This window comes from Strongylocentrotus purpuratus, unplaced genomic scaffold (assembly GCF_000002235.5).
Source record: "Strongylocentrotus purpuratus isolate Spur 01 unplaced genomic scaffold, Spur_5.0 spur5_scaffold_20, whole genome shotgun sequence".
Classification (NCBI taxonomy): Eukaryota; Metazoa; Echinodermata; class Echinoidea; order Camarodonta; family Strongylocentrotidae; genus Strongylocentrotus; species Strongylocentrotus purpuratus.
In genome coordinates, this window is record NW_022145606.1 from 21,717,595 (window position 1) to 21,732,594 (window position 15,000).

The 15,000-nt window shown below is 39.3% G+C and overlaps 1 protein-coding gene across 1 annotated transcript in view; it reads left to right on the forward strand.

The window, feature by feature from the left end:
• Positions 1-149: 149 nt before the first annotated feature.
• Positions 150-15,000, forward strand: part of LOC115918872 (26S proteasome non-ATPase regulatory subunit 2-like) — a gene marked incomplete at its 5' end in the record, with an annotated part of 15,162 nt that continues 311 nt past the window's right edge. The window contains 16 exon segments of the mRNA XM_030993025.1: positions 150-377; positions 1,370-1,528; positions 2,354-2,498; positions 3,117-3,177; positions 4,920-5,072; positions 5,632-5,738; positions 6,484-6,611; positions 7,142-7,229; positions 8,278-8,440; positions 8,833-8,934; positions 9,258-9,493; positions 10,073-10,241; positions 10,860-11,081; positions 11,643-11,761; positions 12,829-12,943; positions 13,945-15,000. The exon segment at positions 13,945-15,000 is cut by the window's right edge and continues 311 nt beyond it. Of these exon segments, the coding sequence (XP_030848885.1) occupies positions 150-377; positions 1,370-1,528; positions 2,354-2,498; positions 3,117-3,177; positions 4,920-5,072; positions 5,632-5,738; positions 6,484-6,611; positions 7,142-7,229; positions 8,278-8,440; positions 8,833-8,934; positions 9,258-9,493; positions 10,073-10,241; positions 10,860-11,081; positions 11,643-11,761; positions 12,829-12,943; positions 13,945-14,012 (2,263 nt within the window).

Consider the following 15,000-nt stretch of genomic DNA (forward strand, 5'->3'; position numbering starts at 1 on the left):
CACAACACATTATGATATAGGGTCTGTATGCATTTTATGAGGTAAAAATATGATACTTTATATTAAGCGCAGTACAGTTTATTAATATAATAGTATTTAAATGGACCTATTATTATTGTTATTGCTGTGTTCCTACACCAATATATCAGGCATCTCGCTGGAGAGATAGGCCAGGTCTGGAACGAGACCGATGCGGAGAAGGACCAGGTTCAGCGTGAGAAGCTCCTGACCTTAGCCAAGGAGATAGTACCCTACCACATGCAGCACAACGCCGAGGCGGAGGCATGTGACCTCATCATGGAGATAGAACAGCTGGACATCCTTCAGGACTACGTCGACAAGAACGTCTTCCCTCGAGTCTGCCTCTATCTTATCAGGTATTGCCAATTTAAAGGTATAGACCATTTATGGTCATGCGATTGCATTGTGAAAGAAAAGTTGTGGAATCAATCTGAAAAGGTTGATCATCTAGCATACAAGTATTCGTGTGTACTGCAAGGTTCTGGAATCATCAAAATGATAAGAAAATTGGCCAGTCTTGGTAAAGTTACAAGCACTGTACACAGAAAGATGTATATGGGACTATATCTATCCAGTCTGGATAGATATAATAATTTACCAAATATATCAATTAGTAGGCGGTTTCGCGTCAAAATTTGTATCATCGTATTAGTCAAAACATATTCTTTCACATGATTGGTAATAAGAGCTTCCATTTCATTTTTTGAGAGGGGGGTGTTCCAAGACTGGTCTTTACCTTTAAGCAGTAGTTGTGAAAAAAGGAGAAAGACTGATTTTGATGATGGTGAATGTTGTACCTGTCCGCTAAGGCAGCATGTAAGTGCTTTCTTAGAATTTATTTTATTTTCCTATGCTTTCATATATTTTGAATTTGTTTTATTTTTGTTAAATGAGCCATTACCAGTACATTTCACCAAACATAATCTCTATCAAGACTTTGTCAACTATAATGTCTCTTGTTGTATTTTGCTAAACATTATGCGAGATGTTATTGCAAATTATACTGCATCTCCTTTTTTCATGGAAATTAAGAAATCAAATTATGTCAGCAGGACTTACTTCTGAAAGGGAACACTTTGTTCTAATTATAGTCAAACCTGCTCTTATAGTGACCACCTGTCTACAAAGACCACATGTTTTGTTTCCCTTGAAAACAGTTCCTCCTTGAAACATGTATCAAAGGAACCTGTACATAAAGACCACCTGCCTATAAAGACCACTTTCTTGTCTCCCTTGGGTGGTCTTTATAGACAGGTTCCACTGTATATGCAAATGTCATGTTTTATAAAACAGTTATCCTGGATGTAGCTCCATTCACATGCCTCTTTGAAATTTCATCTCCTTGTAGCTGTGTTAACTATGTCCCAGAACCAGAAGACTCCATCCTGTTGAGAACGGCCCTGGATATTTTCAGGAAGTTCAACAGCTATCCCGAAGCTATGAGGCTGGCGATCAGGCTGAACGATGTGGAGCTCATAGAGAAGATATTCACCTCCTGCCAAGACAAGTAAGTCATGTCTCTTCTGCTCCTGCAGAAGTACAGGGTGGTTTTTCACCAAGACAAAGATCGACTTTAAGTTGGACTCACTTATAGCAGGCCGTCCATGCCACTAGTTCCTCTTACCATTCCTGGCATTGGATTTTCAAGGGATGTTGAAATCGTGGTCACAAATGTTCAGAATTTACCTTTTTTGATAATTCATTATTGAAGGGAAAAACATTGTCTAAAGATCATAATTGAAAGACCAATGGTGAGAGCAACCAGTGGCATAATGGCCTGCCTGCCAGTCGATCTTAGTCTTTGTGAAACACTCCCCAGGACACCATGATGCGGGGGGTGTATCTTCGTACTTTAAAAGTTGTGCAGTTGAATTCACAGTGGTGTGTAAGATTTAATCTGTGTGCGGTTAAAAATAAGAGACGCAATCCTAGCGCAACTGTATCACAGGGTAATCTGAAATACAATAAATGAGCATTTGCCACTCTCCACCCAAGAAATTTAAATGGATGCCATTTTTGATAAGTATGTCATATGGCCACTTGTCTTTCATTGTACCTTTGTTTATAAAATGTATGTATCCATCATTTTGTACATTTGCTTATGCTGTTTTATGCTTTGAGCAATATTAAATAAAGACTTATCATAAGCCAGTCAAAGAGAAGGTTGAGTTCTTTGATAGGTCTAATATGATAGTGAGCGTTTCCATTCTCATTATGTGAGTGTAGATGAATATCATCCTGGATACTAGCCACCGGACCATGTTAAGTAGGCTCTTACTCATTATGGCCTTCTCACCTTTTGACCTCTTAACCTCTGACCCTTAACCCCTAGGTTGGTCCAGAAGCAGCTAGCCTACATGTTGGGATCCCAACAGATCTTCTTAGAACTTCCAGAGGAGACCGAAGATTACGATGACCTCGTTGAGATCATGTCTAATACTCAACTCAACACACACTTTCTTGCTCTAGCTCGAGAGGTAAGGTCTTGTTCATACTAGAAAAGATAATATGTGTATTGTAGGTAGTGGTAGTGGTGGAAGTTTTAGTAGTAGTATTAGACATAGTAGTAGTAGGAGTAGTAGTTGTCGTAAAAGTAGATGATTTTATTGACCTTGTTGAGATCATTACACACTTTCTTGCTCTAGCTAGAGAGGTAAGATCCTTGCTCATACTAGAACAAATTATTTGTATGGTAGTGGTGGTAGTAGTAGGAGTAGTAGTAGTAGCAGCAGCAGTAGCAGCAGCAGTAGTAGTAGCAGTAGTAGTAGCAGTAGAAGGAGTAGTAGTAGTAGCAGTAGCAGTAGTTATAGTAGTAGTAGTAGTAGTAGTAGTAGTAGTAGTAATAGTAGTAGTGGTAGTAGTAGTAGTAGTATTAGTATTAGTAGTAGTGGTAGTGGTAGTAGTAACAGCAGCCGTAGTAGTAGCAGTAGAAGTAGTATTAGTAGTAGCAGCAGTAGGAGTAGGGGTAGTAATAATACAGGTTGTAGTACATGGCATAGATGTGGTCAGCTATACAGATATTGATGAATAAAGAAAGATAATTCAGAGAGAAAGATGTTTTTCTTCAACCTCAACTTTTCTTTGTTTATTTTCAGCTTGATATTATGGAGCCCAAAGTCCCAGAAGATATCTACAAGAGCCACTTGGAATCAACCAGTAAGTTTCTTATAGATTACGTTTATGCTATGGTCAGATCTCACCCTGCGTATTTGCATGTGGGTGACTATGTGTCCTTAGGACTGTGTGGTCGGGTCATAGGACATCTCCTGCATTTTCTATGACCTTGTAATCATCCAGGCTAATATGGGAGCACATTAAAATATCCAATAGTTGTTAGTACCTTTCTTCTTAAGCTTTGAAATCTTATGATCAAGCGTTAGCATTAAAGGGTAATAGTCGGTAATACATCAATTGTCAAGTTTACAAGATTGATTGATTAATCTAGGAATTGGAACTAGTTACGTCATTGGACACAACTCCATACATGCTAACCGTTCCGATTTTAACGGAACTGTTCCGTTTTTGAAGTTTTTATAGCCCTAAAAAACGGAACGTTCCGATTTTGGGGAATTTGGCTTTCCATACATAGCATTGATCCGATCGAGTGCTGAACGGATTGCATTGCGCAAGGTGCGTGCAGCGTGCACTGATATGTACGTACAGTGGCAGCGCGTTGCTGCGCGCCACGTGCACTCTGATATGTGTTTCCGTACATAACATTTCCGAACGTAAATACTTGCGCTGGCAAATCTCGTAAGTATAATTTCTATACGTTTGCATGCGCATATCAGCATGCATGCATTCGCTATCGCGGCTAGCGCACCGTATATGCATAGGGTCCCCATGCAAAGTACGTGTTTCGAGGTACCGTATACTTTGTGATTTGTGATTTGTCTCGGAAGAAAATCTGTCAAAATGAGCGGAACAGCAGCAAGACGAATTCAGAAGTACAAACAGGAATACAAGGAACGATTTCCCTTTATTAGAGCAAGCACAAAAGGGGAGGAATATGCATACTGCATTTATTGTCGGCAAGATGTCTTGTTCTGCTGACATTGACTTTGACAACCTCATTTACATGTAGCTCAATGAGTTACAATAATTTTGGATTGTTGACTGTTGTCTGGAACGTTGAATACCATTATTGCCAGTCTCATTTTATGCATAGATCTGTGTCATGTATAATTATTTAAAAAGTAAGTAGACTTAAATGCATCACTCTGCATGAGTCCCTAATTAAATCTAGATCTATGTCTATTATCTGCTCTGCCTCTGCCAAGGATAAATTAAAATGTGGAATTCACTTCAATCACTTTTTTGTTTGGTATGACACAAAAATTACCCATAAACTTGGGTTGAATTTTAGGGGAAATGGTCCCTAAAATAGGCTCAGATTGCACCAGAGAGCATCTGGAAACCCAGAGCTTCCAGGGCCCTAAAGCGGGCCCTGGACCCCGGCTAAAAGGACTTCGCGCTCGTGATGTGCGCTTTGCGCACATAGTGTACAGATTTCTGATTTTCAAATGTTGGCATGTATGCAACTCTATCCTTGCTAGTTAGGTATATCATACAACAATACTACATGGTACAGCAACATTTGCTCAGCAGTCACTTCCTTCACTTACCTCATCCCTAACTTAAACCCTGGACCCAGCACTGTATCTAACCCAAAGCCTGACGTACAACACTCAGCAGCAACCCTCTCCCTAACCCTATTATTTTTGATGAAATAACGCATTTTATAGCTATTGTCGCAGAAGCCAGTGAGGAGCACCATATCATTGATGAAGTAAAGTTCAGGAACAAATTTTGTCCAAACTGTCACTTTTTGTCACTGTCCAAACAATGCCTCTTTCTTTTAATTCAAACTTTCCTTTTTGAAACTTTTTCTTTGACAGGGCCCTCGTTTGCCCCAAGCGGTTCTCAAGTGGATTCGGCCAGGCAGAACCTCGCTGCGTCTTTTGTGAACGGTTTCCTGAATGCTGGGTTTGGACAGGACAAGTTACTCACAGACGACGGCAACAAATGGATCTACAAGAACAAGGAACACGGTAAATAATGAAGAGGAATTTCATTTTTACAGTTTTATTGTATCCCTTAAACTTGAGCCTGCATGGAGAACAGTGGGGGAGGGTGGCGACTGTAATCTTTGTCTGCCATGTGTAAAGCAAAAGTCATATTGAGAGTCAGCGGATGATCTGGGCTCTGTTTCATGAAACTTGTTATCAATAGCTAGTTACAATAATTGTTACTTATAAGCTACTGAAATCATGGCATTTGATTGGCTGAGAGCTATTTTGTCCTAGATATTTAGAATAACAAGTTTTGTGAAACTGGGGCCTGATTACTGCTATACTACTACCCCAATATTCCGTTATACTTTTACACTATGCTATTGAAAGTTTTGAAACTTTAGTGATGTAAGTATATTTCAATACAATGCATGGTGAGAAAACTTAAGATTTCGAAGAACTATTAATTTCTTTCATCATTCATTTATTGCAACCGTGTGTTTGATAAAAGACTACATTATGAGCTGATCTTGTTATTAAGATCATAAATGTGGAAATTGCATCATTCTATATGTTTTGAATTACAATTTTTGTTTAGGTATGATGAGTACGACGGCTTCTCTAGGCATGGTGCTCTTATGGGATGTGGACGGTGGTCTTACTCAGATTGATAAATACCTCTACTCATCGGAAGATTATATCAAGGTAATTACACACACTCCCTCTCTCCCTCTCCTCCGTCTCCCCTCTTTCACCCCGCTCCCTTTCTCTCTCTCTCTCTCTCTCTCTCCCCTCTCTCTCCCTCTCCCCTCTCTCTCCCTCTCCCCTCTCTCTACCTCTCCCCACTTCCCACTGTTTTTCTCTCTCTCTCTCTCTCTCTCTCTCTCTCTCCCTCCCCCTCCCCCTGTCATCATTCCATCTACCTCTCCATTTCTATATCTCCTTCTCACCCTCTCCCTTTTCCTTCTCCCTCCTCTCCCCCTCTCTGTCACCTGTCTTTTCCTCTCCCCTCTCTTGATCTCTCCCCATATACCTCTCCACCTGTATACCTTTTTTCTCTGTTCATGTTTAATTAGGCGATTATTCATGAACGCTTCAAGCTTTGAAAACAAAATTTCATATTTATGTTTGTATTGAGATTCTCTATTTACATGCCATTATATTTTTTTGCTCCATGGCCTAGGTTAAGAGGGAGGGTGAATCTGGGTTCTTTTCTTTACCTTCTTTCTGACCATTTCTCTCACCAGTCTGAGACTCTTCTAGCTAGCAGCATTGTAAATCCAGGTGTCAGAAATGAGTACTTTCTTTCTCTTACAGTTCACATGTTCCTTTCTCTCACCAGTCTTAGACTCTTAACTGCATGCCACTTTGTAAATTTGGGTGGAAGAAGTAAGAAACAAGACTAGTACATTCTCTCGCTTACCTTTGTCATAATCCTTTCTCTCACCAGTCTGGGGCTCTTCTAGCATGCGGCATTGTAAATTCTGGTGTAAGAAATGAGTGCGATCCAGCTCTAGCTCTCCTGTCTGACTACGTGCTTCATAACAACAATGTCATGAGGATAGGAGCAATCTTCGGGTGAGTGTAATCTCATCGATACTGTATAAGCAGTTATTTCCATGGGGTTTATTTTGTTTGTGAATTTCGCGAAACACTCTTGATTGTGAGTTTTTACAACACACAACAATATTTCAGGCAAGTCATGTGGCATGAGTTGGCACAGGGTCATGTGATGGCAGTTTTTTTTTTTAAGACCACGCTGATGGTCACGGCCGGCACCTGGTTTATGAACTAAAAATACCGGAGCCTACCCATAATATGATATTGGGAAATACTGCAACGTCGCTTCTAATGTGATTATAATAATAATAATAATAATATATGAGATTTATAAGCCGCTAAATTCACTTGAAATCAAATGCTGAAGGCCCACTCAAAACACTTCTAAAAAAAATAGAAAAAGATATAAAAGCATCTGCATTAAAAACAAAAGAGCAGAAGTAAGATTTAAAAAAAATTACAGAACAAATGATTATATGCCGAATTAAAAAGACCACATTTGAAGATAATATGAAACTGTAATGATACAATGATGTTGTTGATTGCAGTCTTGGTCTGGCCTATGCTGGATCTAACAGAGAAGATGTGATTAGTCTCTTGCTTCCAGCCCTAGCAGATACAAAGTCTAACATGGAGGTAAGCTATATATTTATTTATTCATTTACATATTCATTTAATCATTAAAGGGATCGTTTAACAATGTTACATCTGAGATACACGGTCCTACATGTTACCAGTCTCTGTGATATGGTGTAATATTGAAGCCCTACAAAAATCACGCTTCAAAATGATCAAGAAGTGCCTCAAAAAAGTAAAAACCTTTGAGTGACCGGTTTTACTATACTCATTATGAAAACCGTTCAGCGAACGGTTTTCAGACAGGCGATCGGCTTGTAAAAGTCATGGAGTTCCTGACTGACCTAAATGTTTATGATTATCATTGCAGCATGAGCTAAATCAAGGATTATTTCTAAAGGATCTATTAAAGTCAAAGTTACCGGATCCCTTTAATCTATCTATCTGTTTATTTTTTTATTTGTTTTTTGTTCATTTGTTTGATTAATTGTTGATTTATTTATGTAATTTCTAGGAACAAAACATCAGAGGATACCTTCCATCGAAATGATAACATTCAGAAATCTTAATTCTAGTGATAATGATAATATTAAATTAAAGCAAGAACAACTGTCTGTGAATCTTTATTAACCCTCTTCCTCCAAACTGTTATAGTTGACCGGTTGTAGGAGTAACAGCTTTAGTGCTAATTCTGATCTTTAAAGGCATCGTTTAACAATGTTAAATCTGAGATGCATGGCCCGACATGATATCAGTGTCTGTGATATGATGTAAAATTGATTTGCGCTTCGAAAGGATCATGAAGTGGCTCAAAGAAGTAAAAATCTTGAGTGACCGGTTTTACCATACTCATTTTCCCCGATAGACTGTAGTGTTATCAAAACTGTTAGGAAAACGAAAAATTTAATTTTGATTTCCAATCATCAATATCTTCATAATCAGACAGGCGATCTGCTTGTAAAAGTCATGGGATTCCTGACTGACCTAAACTAGGTTTATAATTATGATTGCAGCATGAGCTAAATCCAGGATTTTGATTCAGAATCTGAGGCAATGTTACTGAGTAACTTTAATAACTCTCAACCTCAAACTGCATTATATTCAACAGGTTGTAGGAATCACAGCTTTAGCGCTAGGTCTGATCGCGGTTGGGACCTGTAACGGTGAGGTGACGAGTACCATCCTGCAGACCCTCATGGAGAAGACCAAACTAGAACTCAAGGATAACTTTGCTCGGTACCTGGCTCTCGGTCTTGCTCTTACGTACCTCGGTGAGTCTATGTAGAGTCTATGGGTAGTTTATGGAGAGCCGCAAAAACAGTACCTCATTAAATAATGTGATGACTCGGGATGTAAATATAACTCTTCCTGTGTTGTCTCCAAATCGATCGCCATTTCTATCTCTTATGTACAAAGTTGTGACTGATATCAGTCACAAATAAGCAAACGCTTTATAAGATGGGGCCCAGATATGTCACAACAAACCAATGTGTAAATGAATGGTAGCTACTTTCATTGTATTGTGCCAATGTATATACATGTATTCAATTCTTTTTATGTAATACTGTATAGTTCTATGTATGTAGGTTATTTTTTAATTGCTTTGGTGAAAAAAATTTGACTTGAATTGAATAATTTTAATGTTTTTTTTAATTTATTTCAGGCAAACAAGAAGCAGTTGAAGCCACTCTTGCAGCTTTGGATGTACTCCCAAGCCCTTTCAAAGAATTTGCCAAGATTCTTGTTGATGTTGTAGCATATGCAGGTGGGTATCCTAACTCTTATACAGAGCTGTCAACCATTATGTTTTTCCCGGACTTATTCTGTTTTTTTCAAATTACAGTCGTACATTGTAGGTTTTTGCTTCTTAAAATTCTTCTTTCTTTTCTTCTTTTTTTAGACATACCGCAAGTCAACCAATTAATTAGTTAATTTTTCACCTCTCTAGATATTTGTCTATCTATAGATCAATCTGTCAATCCATCTATCTATCTATTGACTTATCTATCTCTCTATCCATTTATCTATCTATCTGTCATCCATCTACCTCTTGACTTATCTATCTCTCTATCCATCTATTGCTTTCAGGCACTGGCAATGTCCTCAAGGTCCAGCACCTCCTCCACATCTGCAGCGAGCACATCGAGGACGAAGATGGAGAGGAGAAGGAGAAGAAAGAGGAGAAGAAGAAAGAAGAGAAGAAATCAGATGACGGTCCAGTGGATCACACATCACATCAGGCCGTAGCGGTGCTTGGTATCGCTCTGATTGCCATGGGGGAGGAGATTGGATCGGAAATGGCTCTGAGAGCCTTCGGACATCTAGTAAGTTCAATTTAGAAGTCGCTTCAAAACAAAACATTGATAAAAGGAGATTGATGTTATGTTTGAATGTGATGGATTAACGGTTAGGTTAGTGCATGTGCACTGTAGGTTGTGCCTATCTTTTATACGATGAGTGTGTATGGGTTGATGGGGCGTACTTATATGTCCTTTGTCCTTCACATTGATCTACATTTGCCACTCTCCACCCAGGTGTTAAATGGGTACCCGGTAGGATGCGAAAGTTAATGTGGTTAGGTGAGCAAGTGTGCACTTGTAAAAATGACGCCTGGCTGGAATGCTCCCCAGGGAGTAGAGAATGTGCATACATTGTGGGCAGGTAAGCCTGAATCCGATGACCAGGGTAATAATATATTTCTGTAAAGCGCTTTGAGAGGGCCTGTAGTCCTGAAAAGCACTTTATCAGAACCAACTATTATTATTATTATTATTATTAATATACCCTTGGGAAAGATCCACTGCACCAGTCAGATGGTGCTGATTGGTTAGCTAAGGATGGATCCTGATTGGTCAAGATTGGCTGTTGGTCATTCATACAATCATTACTCTCTTCCCTCCTAGTTACGGTACGGTGAGCCCGTCATCAGACGATCAGTCCCTCTTGGTCTAGCCTTGCTGTCCGTCTCTAACCCTCAGCTCCAGATACTCGATACACTCAGCAAGTTCTCTCACGACCCCGACAACGAGGTCGCTCACAACGCCATCTATGCTATGGGCATCGTTGGAGCAGGTAGGTCCTACTTCTGCCACACATCCTCTGAAAATTTGTTCGTGCCCAACTTTTATACTATTGTCTCTATACACCCCTCCATTGTCAATAATTTTATTTGTGTCTCACTTGGTGTCTAAATCCATGCTTTCTCTTTCTGTCGTTTAACCTTTGTTTCTCAATCTCGTTCTTTTATCCCCCTCTCTTCCTTTTTTCTTGTTCTTATTCTTCCTTTCTCTTCTCCCTCAGAAAAGTTTCTCTCACTCTCCCTCTCTCTCTCTCTTTTTGTCCGTCTCTTTGTCTGCCTGAATGTTTCAATCAACTATCTCCATGACTAATTAACTCTTTCCCCTCCTTCTTTCCTAATTACACTTTTACATACCTTTCATGTACCTTTTCCTCTCTCCCTCTCACTTTGCTTCGTAATCATTTTCCAATCATATTGCAGACCAACTAAGACATGATTGATAACATCAGGAATATCATTTGAGCAGATAACTTGAACAGCGGAAGACAAAACGTTTTGGAGAACCTGTATCTCAATGTCCATTACATTGTCGCTCCAACGGCTTCTAAGCTATGCAAAATAGACAGATAAATCAATAATGATAATCAATTAATTTTTTCTTCTCGGCGTAGGTACCAACAACGCCCGCCTGGCTGCCATGCTCCGTCAGCTCGCTCAGTACCATGCCAAGGACCCGGCCAACCTGTTCATGGTCCGCCTAGCTCAGGGGCTCACCCATCTAGCCAAGGGCACCCTGACCCTCTCCCCGTACCACAGCGACAGGCAGCTACTCAATCAGGTGGCTCTGGGAGGTCTACTGGCTACCACACTAGCATTCCTGGATGTCAAGAACAGTGAGTCACATGACAGATCACATGACTAATCACATGACCACACCATATGCATGTAATACTTAGTCACCTTGAGTGATTGTATGAACCTTGCTCCTGCAACTTTTTCCTACACTAATCGATTTCTTAACTTCAACCCTCAACCCAACACTATAGCTAACCTTAAACCTAACCTAAGACCGACTCGAGCCCAGAATAATTGTTGCTGGGTATAATGTCAGGTCATTGATAATACCACTTGAGCAAATTTTCTGATGGGCTTTCAATATTCCTTCAAGAAATTCCTTGAATGCTGTGAGCACCACATATGTACCCAATCTAGAGAGATTATACTTTGAGCTCCTCACATGGTGGATGTGAGCACTTTAGAATTATCCAGAAATTATTACTGTTATGATTATTATGATGATTAATGATTATGATGATGACGATGATGATAATTATTAGTAGTAACATCATTATTATCATCCTTATCATTAGTATTTACTATGATTAGTATAACTATCATTTCTTGACAGTCATTATATGAATTTTATATTTATTTATTTTGTAACCTTCTATCAGCGATATTGAGCAAGTCTCACTACCTGGTGTACGGCCTGGTGACAGCAATGAGACCGAGAATGCTTGTAACATTCGATGAAGAACTGAGACCGCTCCCTGTACAAGTCAGAGTCGGACAGGTAAGTACTGCAAAAGCACTTTAAGGTTTAGCACATACTTTTGACTATCCATGCATAGAAATCCCATAGGGCTTCCGATTGGACAATTCGTTATCTAGCACACCCCTTTCACAGTGCAGGTGCATACATGTGTGTCTTTGTATATTCTGACTGTGTACGTGTGTGCGTGTGTGCCCAGCAGAGAAAGACAGCTTCGCGAGCGGGGGCCGGGTGAAATACCTCTCTTGGCCGCGCCGCTACCGGGCGGCCAGCGCCAGGCCTCGCTACGCTAGCACCGTGTTCACTGTCGGATTTCTCACAGGCTGTCACAGCGTTCGTCGATTTTCGTCGACAATCTGAACTCATGTTGGTTCGATTTAGATATCAATCATCATGTCTTCCACAACTAAGAAGCGTGGCAAGAAGTTACAGACTTTTAAAGAAGAATACAGTAAGAAATGGAAATGCATCGTTCCTTCAAAGAAAATATGGAGTTGACACCAACTTATGAACTTACATGTGCAAGGACGCTGCAAAAGACTATAGTAACATATCAAGACATTTTGTCATGAGTTCATCCAGTCTTTCAGTAGAATACTTTCAATATGGAGTTACATGCACATGTAACACCAACTAATGAACAGGTATGTTACTTTTATTGAACTTGTTGTGCTATCGCGCTTGCCTGCGGGAGCTGCGCTTGCCAGCGTGCAGAAAAATTTGCGTCGCGCAGAAAATTACTGATTTTTTCTCCAAATTACTGATTTTTAGCCTTATGATTACTGATTTGTGCTCTGAAAGGTTGGCATCCCTGATATAATATAATTCTTCAAGGCACAAGAAGACAAAATAATACATACACAAAAACAATTAATTGGATAGTAAATATCGAATTAGACTCGTTTTGTATAGAATAAGCACATAGTTTTTTAGTTACACATGCCTAAAACCACCACAGGGTTCCTGATGCATAACACACCACTACTGTAATGTTTGTGTGACCTATCTTACTACTATTCATTCCAAATAAATGGTAATTTAATATCAGTGAATTCAACTAAAACCTTTGATTTTCTTTTCTTTCTCAGTCTGTAGATGTGGTCGGCCAGGCAGGCAAGCCCAAGACCATCACAGGATTCCAGACGCACACAACACCGGTCCTGCTAGCGTACGGAGAGAAAGCTGAGCTCGCTACGGATGAATGTATCCTTTATCAATCAGTAGCAAATTGGCAATTTTACATCACATGGCTTTGTTGCTGGTATTTTTATGCCTCTGTTACGAAGTAGCCGGAGGCATTATGTTTTCTGATTGTTTGTCTGTCCGTACGTCCCGTTCTCATGATCGTGTTATCTTATTGATTGATTGCCGCCAAACTTGGGTCATTGGTTGACCGGTTTTACCATAGATTATAGTGTTATAAAAAACCGTTAAGGGAAAACGATTTTTGAAATTTTGAATAATTCCAATCATTAATATCTTAAAGGTATTACAAAGTTTTGGTAAATTTTGAAAATCGGCTGGATAGTAATTCTTTACAATTTTGATATATTTGGATGCCCCTATGGATGTATGTTAAGCACTAAAAAAATTAGCTCCTAAAACACTTCTGCTTTCGAGAAAAATTGAATATACAAATTTACCGGTGCTCCCGGTAAATTTTGTTAAATTTCAAATAGCGCCTACGGCCATACGATGGTAGCTGCGACTATGAAAATCTCAGAATATGCAGATGTGATATATATATTCCAAACGGTAATAGCATATTGGTCGATTTTAGTCAAATAACATTGTTTTATAGCTAAATTAATATCTTGACCTTGAGAGGGAGCTATACAACATAAAGAGTTTATTATTTAAAATTTCATTACTTTAGACTCGATTTCAACCGCGACAACGATCACTGAATATTGTAGGATCGGATATGCTTCCAATATGTTAATTTGAACCAAATTCATGACCCCATACCAAAACTTTGTATTACCTTTAATAACAAGATTGGCGACCGGCTTGTAAAAGTCATGGGATTCTTGACTTAAATCCAGGATTTTGATTAGAATCTGAGGCGAAGATACCCAATCTCATTAAAAGGACCATATTGCCCTCGTCTTATGACTCAGGGCGACACGATTATGTTGCGTGCAAAAATATTCAAGGTCATCCATTACTGCAGACAATTTCCTTAACCCTTTGTACCTCGCCAGATCTTCCTGGCACACCTATCATGGAGGGATTTGTCATCTTGAAGAAGAACCCAGATTTTGAGCAATGATTCCGGGCGGGGTCTACCGTCCTTAGCAACCAGATCCAGGGTCTACCGTCGTAAGCAACCAGATCCAGGGACCCTGACCTTGAAAGCAGGGTTCATACTTAAAACACCCAGGGGCCATATTCTAAAAACATGTTTCTTTTGAGCCTCGTTCAGATACAACACTGTTAAATGCAGCAAAAAACATCCAAATGAATAGCAACTGCATTCAGCAAAGACTTGCATGTATTCACTGAGCTGTGTGTTATGAGATACAAAAATATGATGCATATTACACTCAATGTCATCATGAAATAACTACCGCCGTTTTGCCTTGTCATATTTGAACGAGGCCCTAATTTCAAGGAAAATTATTCACTGTTCATTACACCCTGTCATGGCAGTATATATTTGCATACTGTAAGTTTTGACGAAAAATACCTGGATTTTTATGTTTTGCCTGAAACGTTAATAATTACCATCACTATGGATAATTTCCAAGAGGTTTTTGTCTTATAATGAAACAATCAACCTTAGCATTTGACTCTTTATATATCTAGTGAAATAAGGCGAAACCTGTATATAAAGACCACCCGAGGGAGTCATTTTGAGAAAAGTGGTCTTCAAAGGCAGGTGGTCATTATGTACAGGTTCCTTGAATACATGTTGCAATGTAAATCACTACTCAACAAAACAAAACTAACAAATTTCAGGACAGTATAAAGAACCTTATTTATTATAACCCGAGGACATGTAGCCGTGAAGAAAGGGGAATAGAATTTCATCTGCATCTTCAAGCTACGGTTGGAGGGTCTGGTCACCCACATTTTGTTTTGTTTCGACTATGAAACCACCATTTTCTCTTTGGAATTCAAATTTGGTCCTGAACCTGTTTAGGAACAATGCTTGCAATCAAATAACTATATGAAGAAATTTTATGATTGACAGTTTATCTGCAAGTTGTTTTACAATCTGGTATTAGTGATACATGTCTGTCAAACTTTCTAACGCC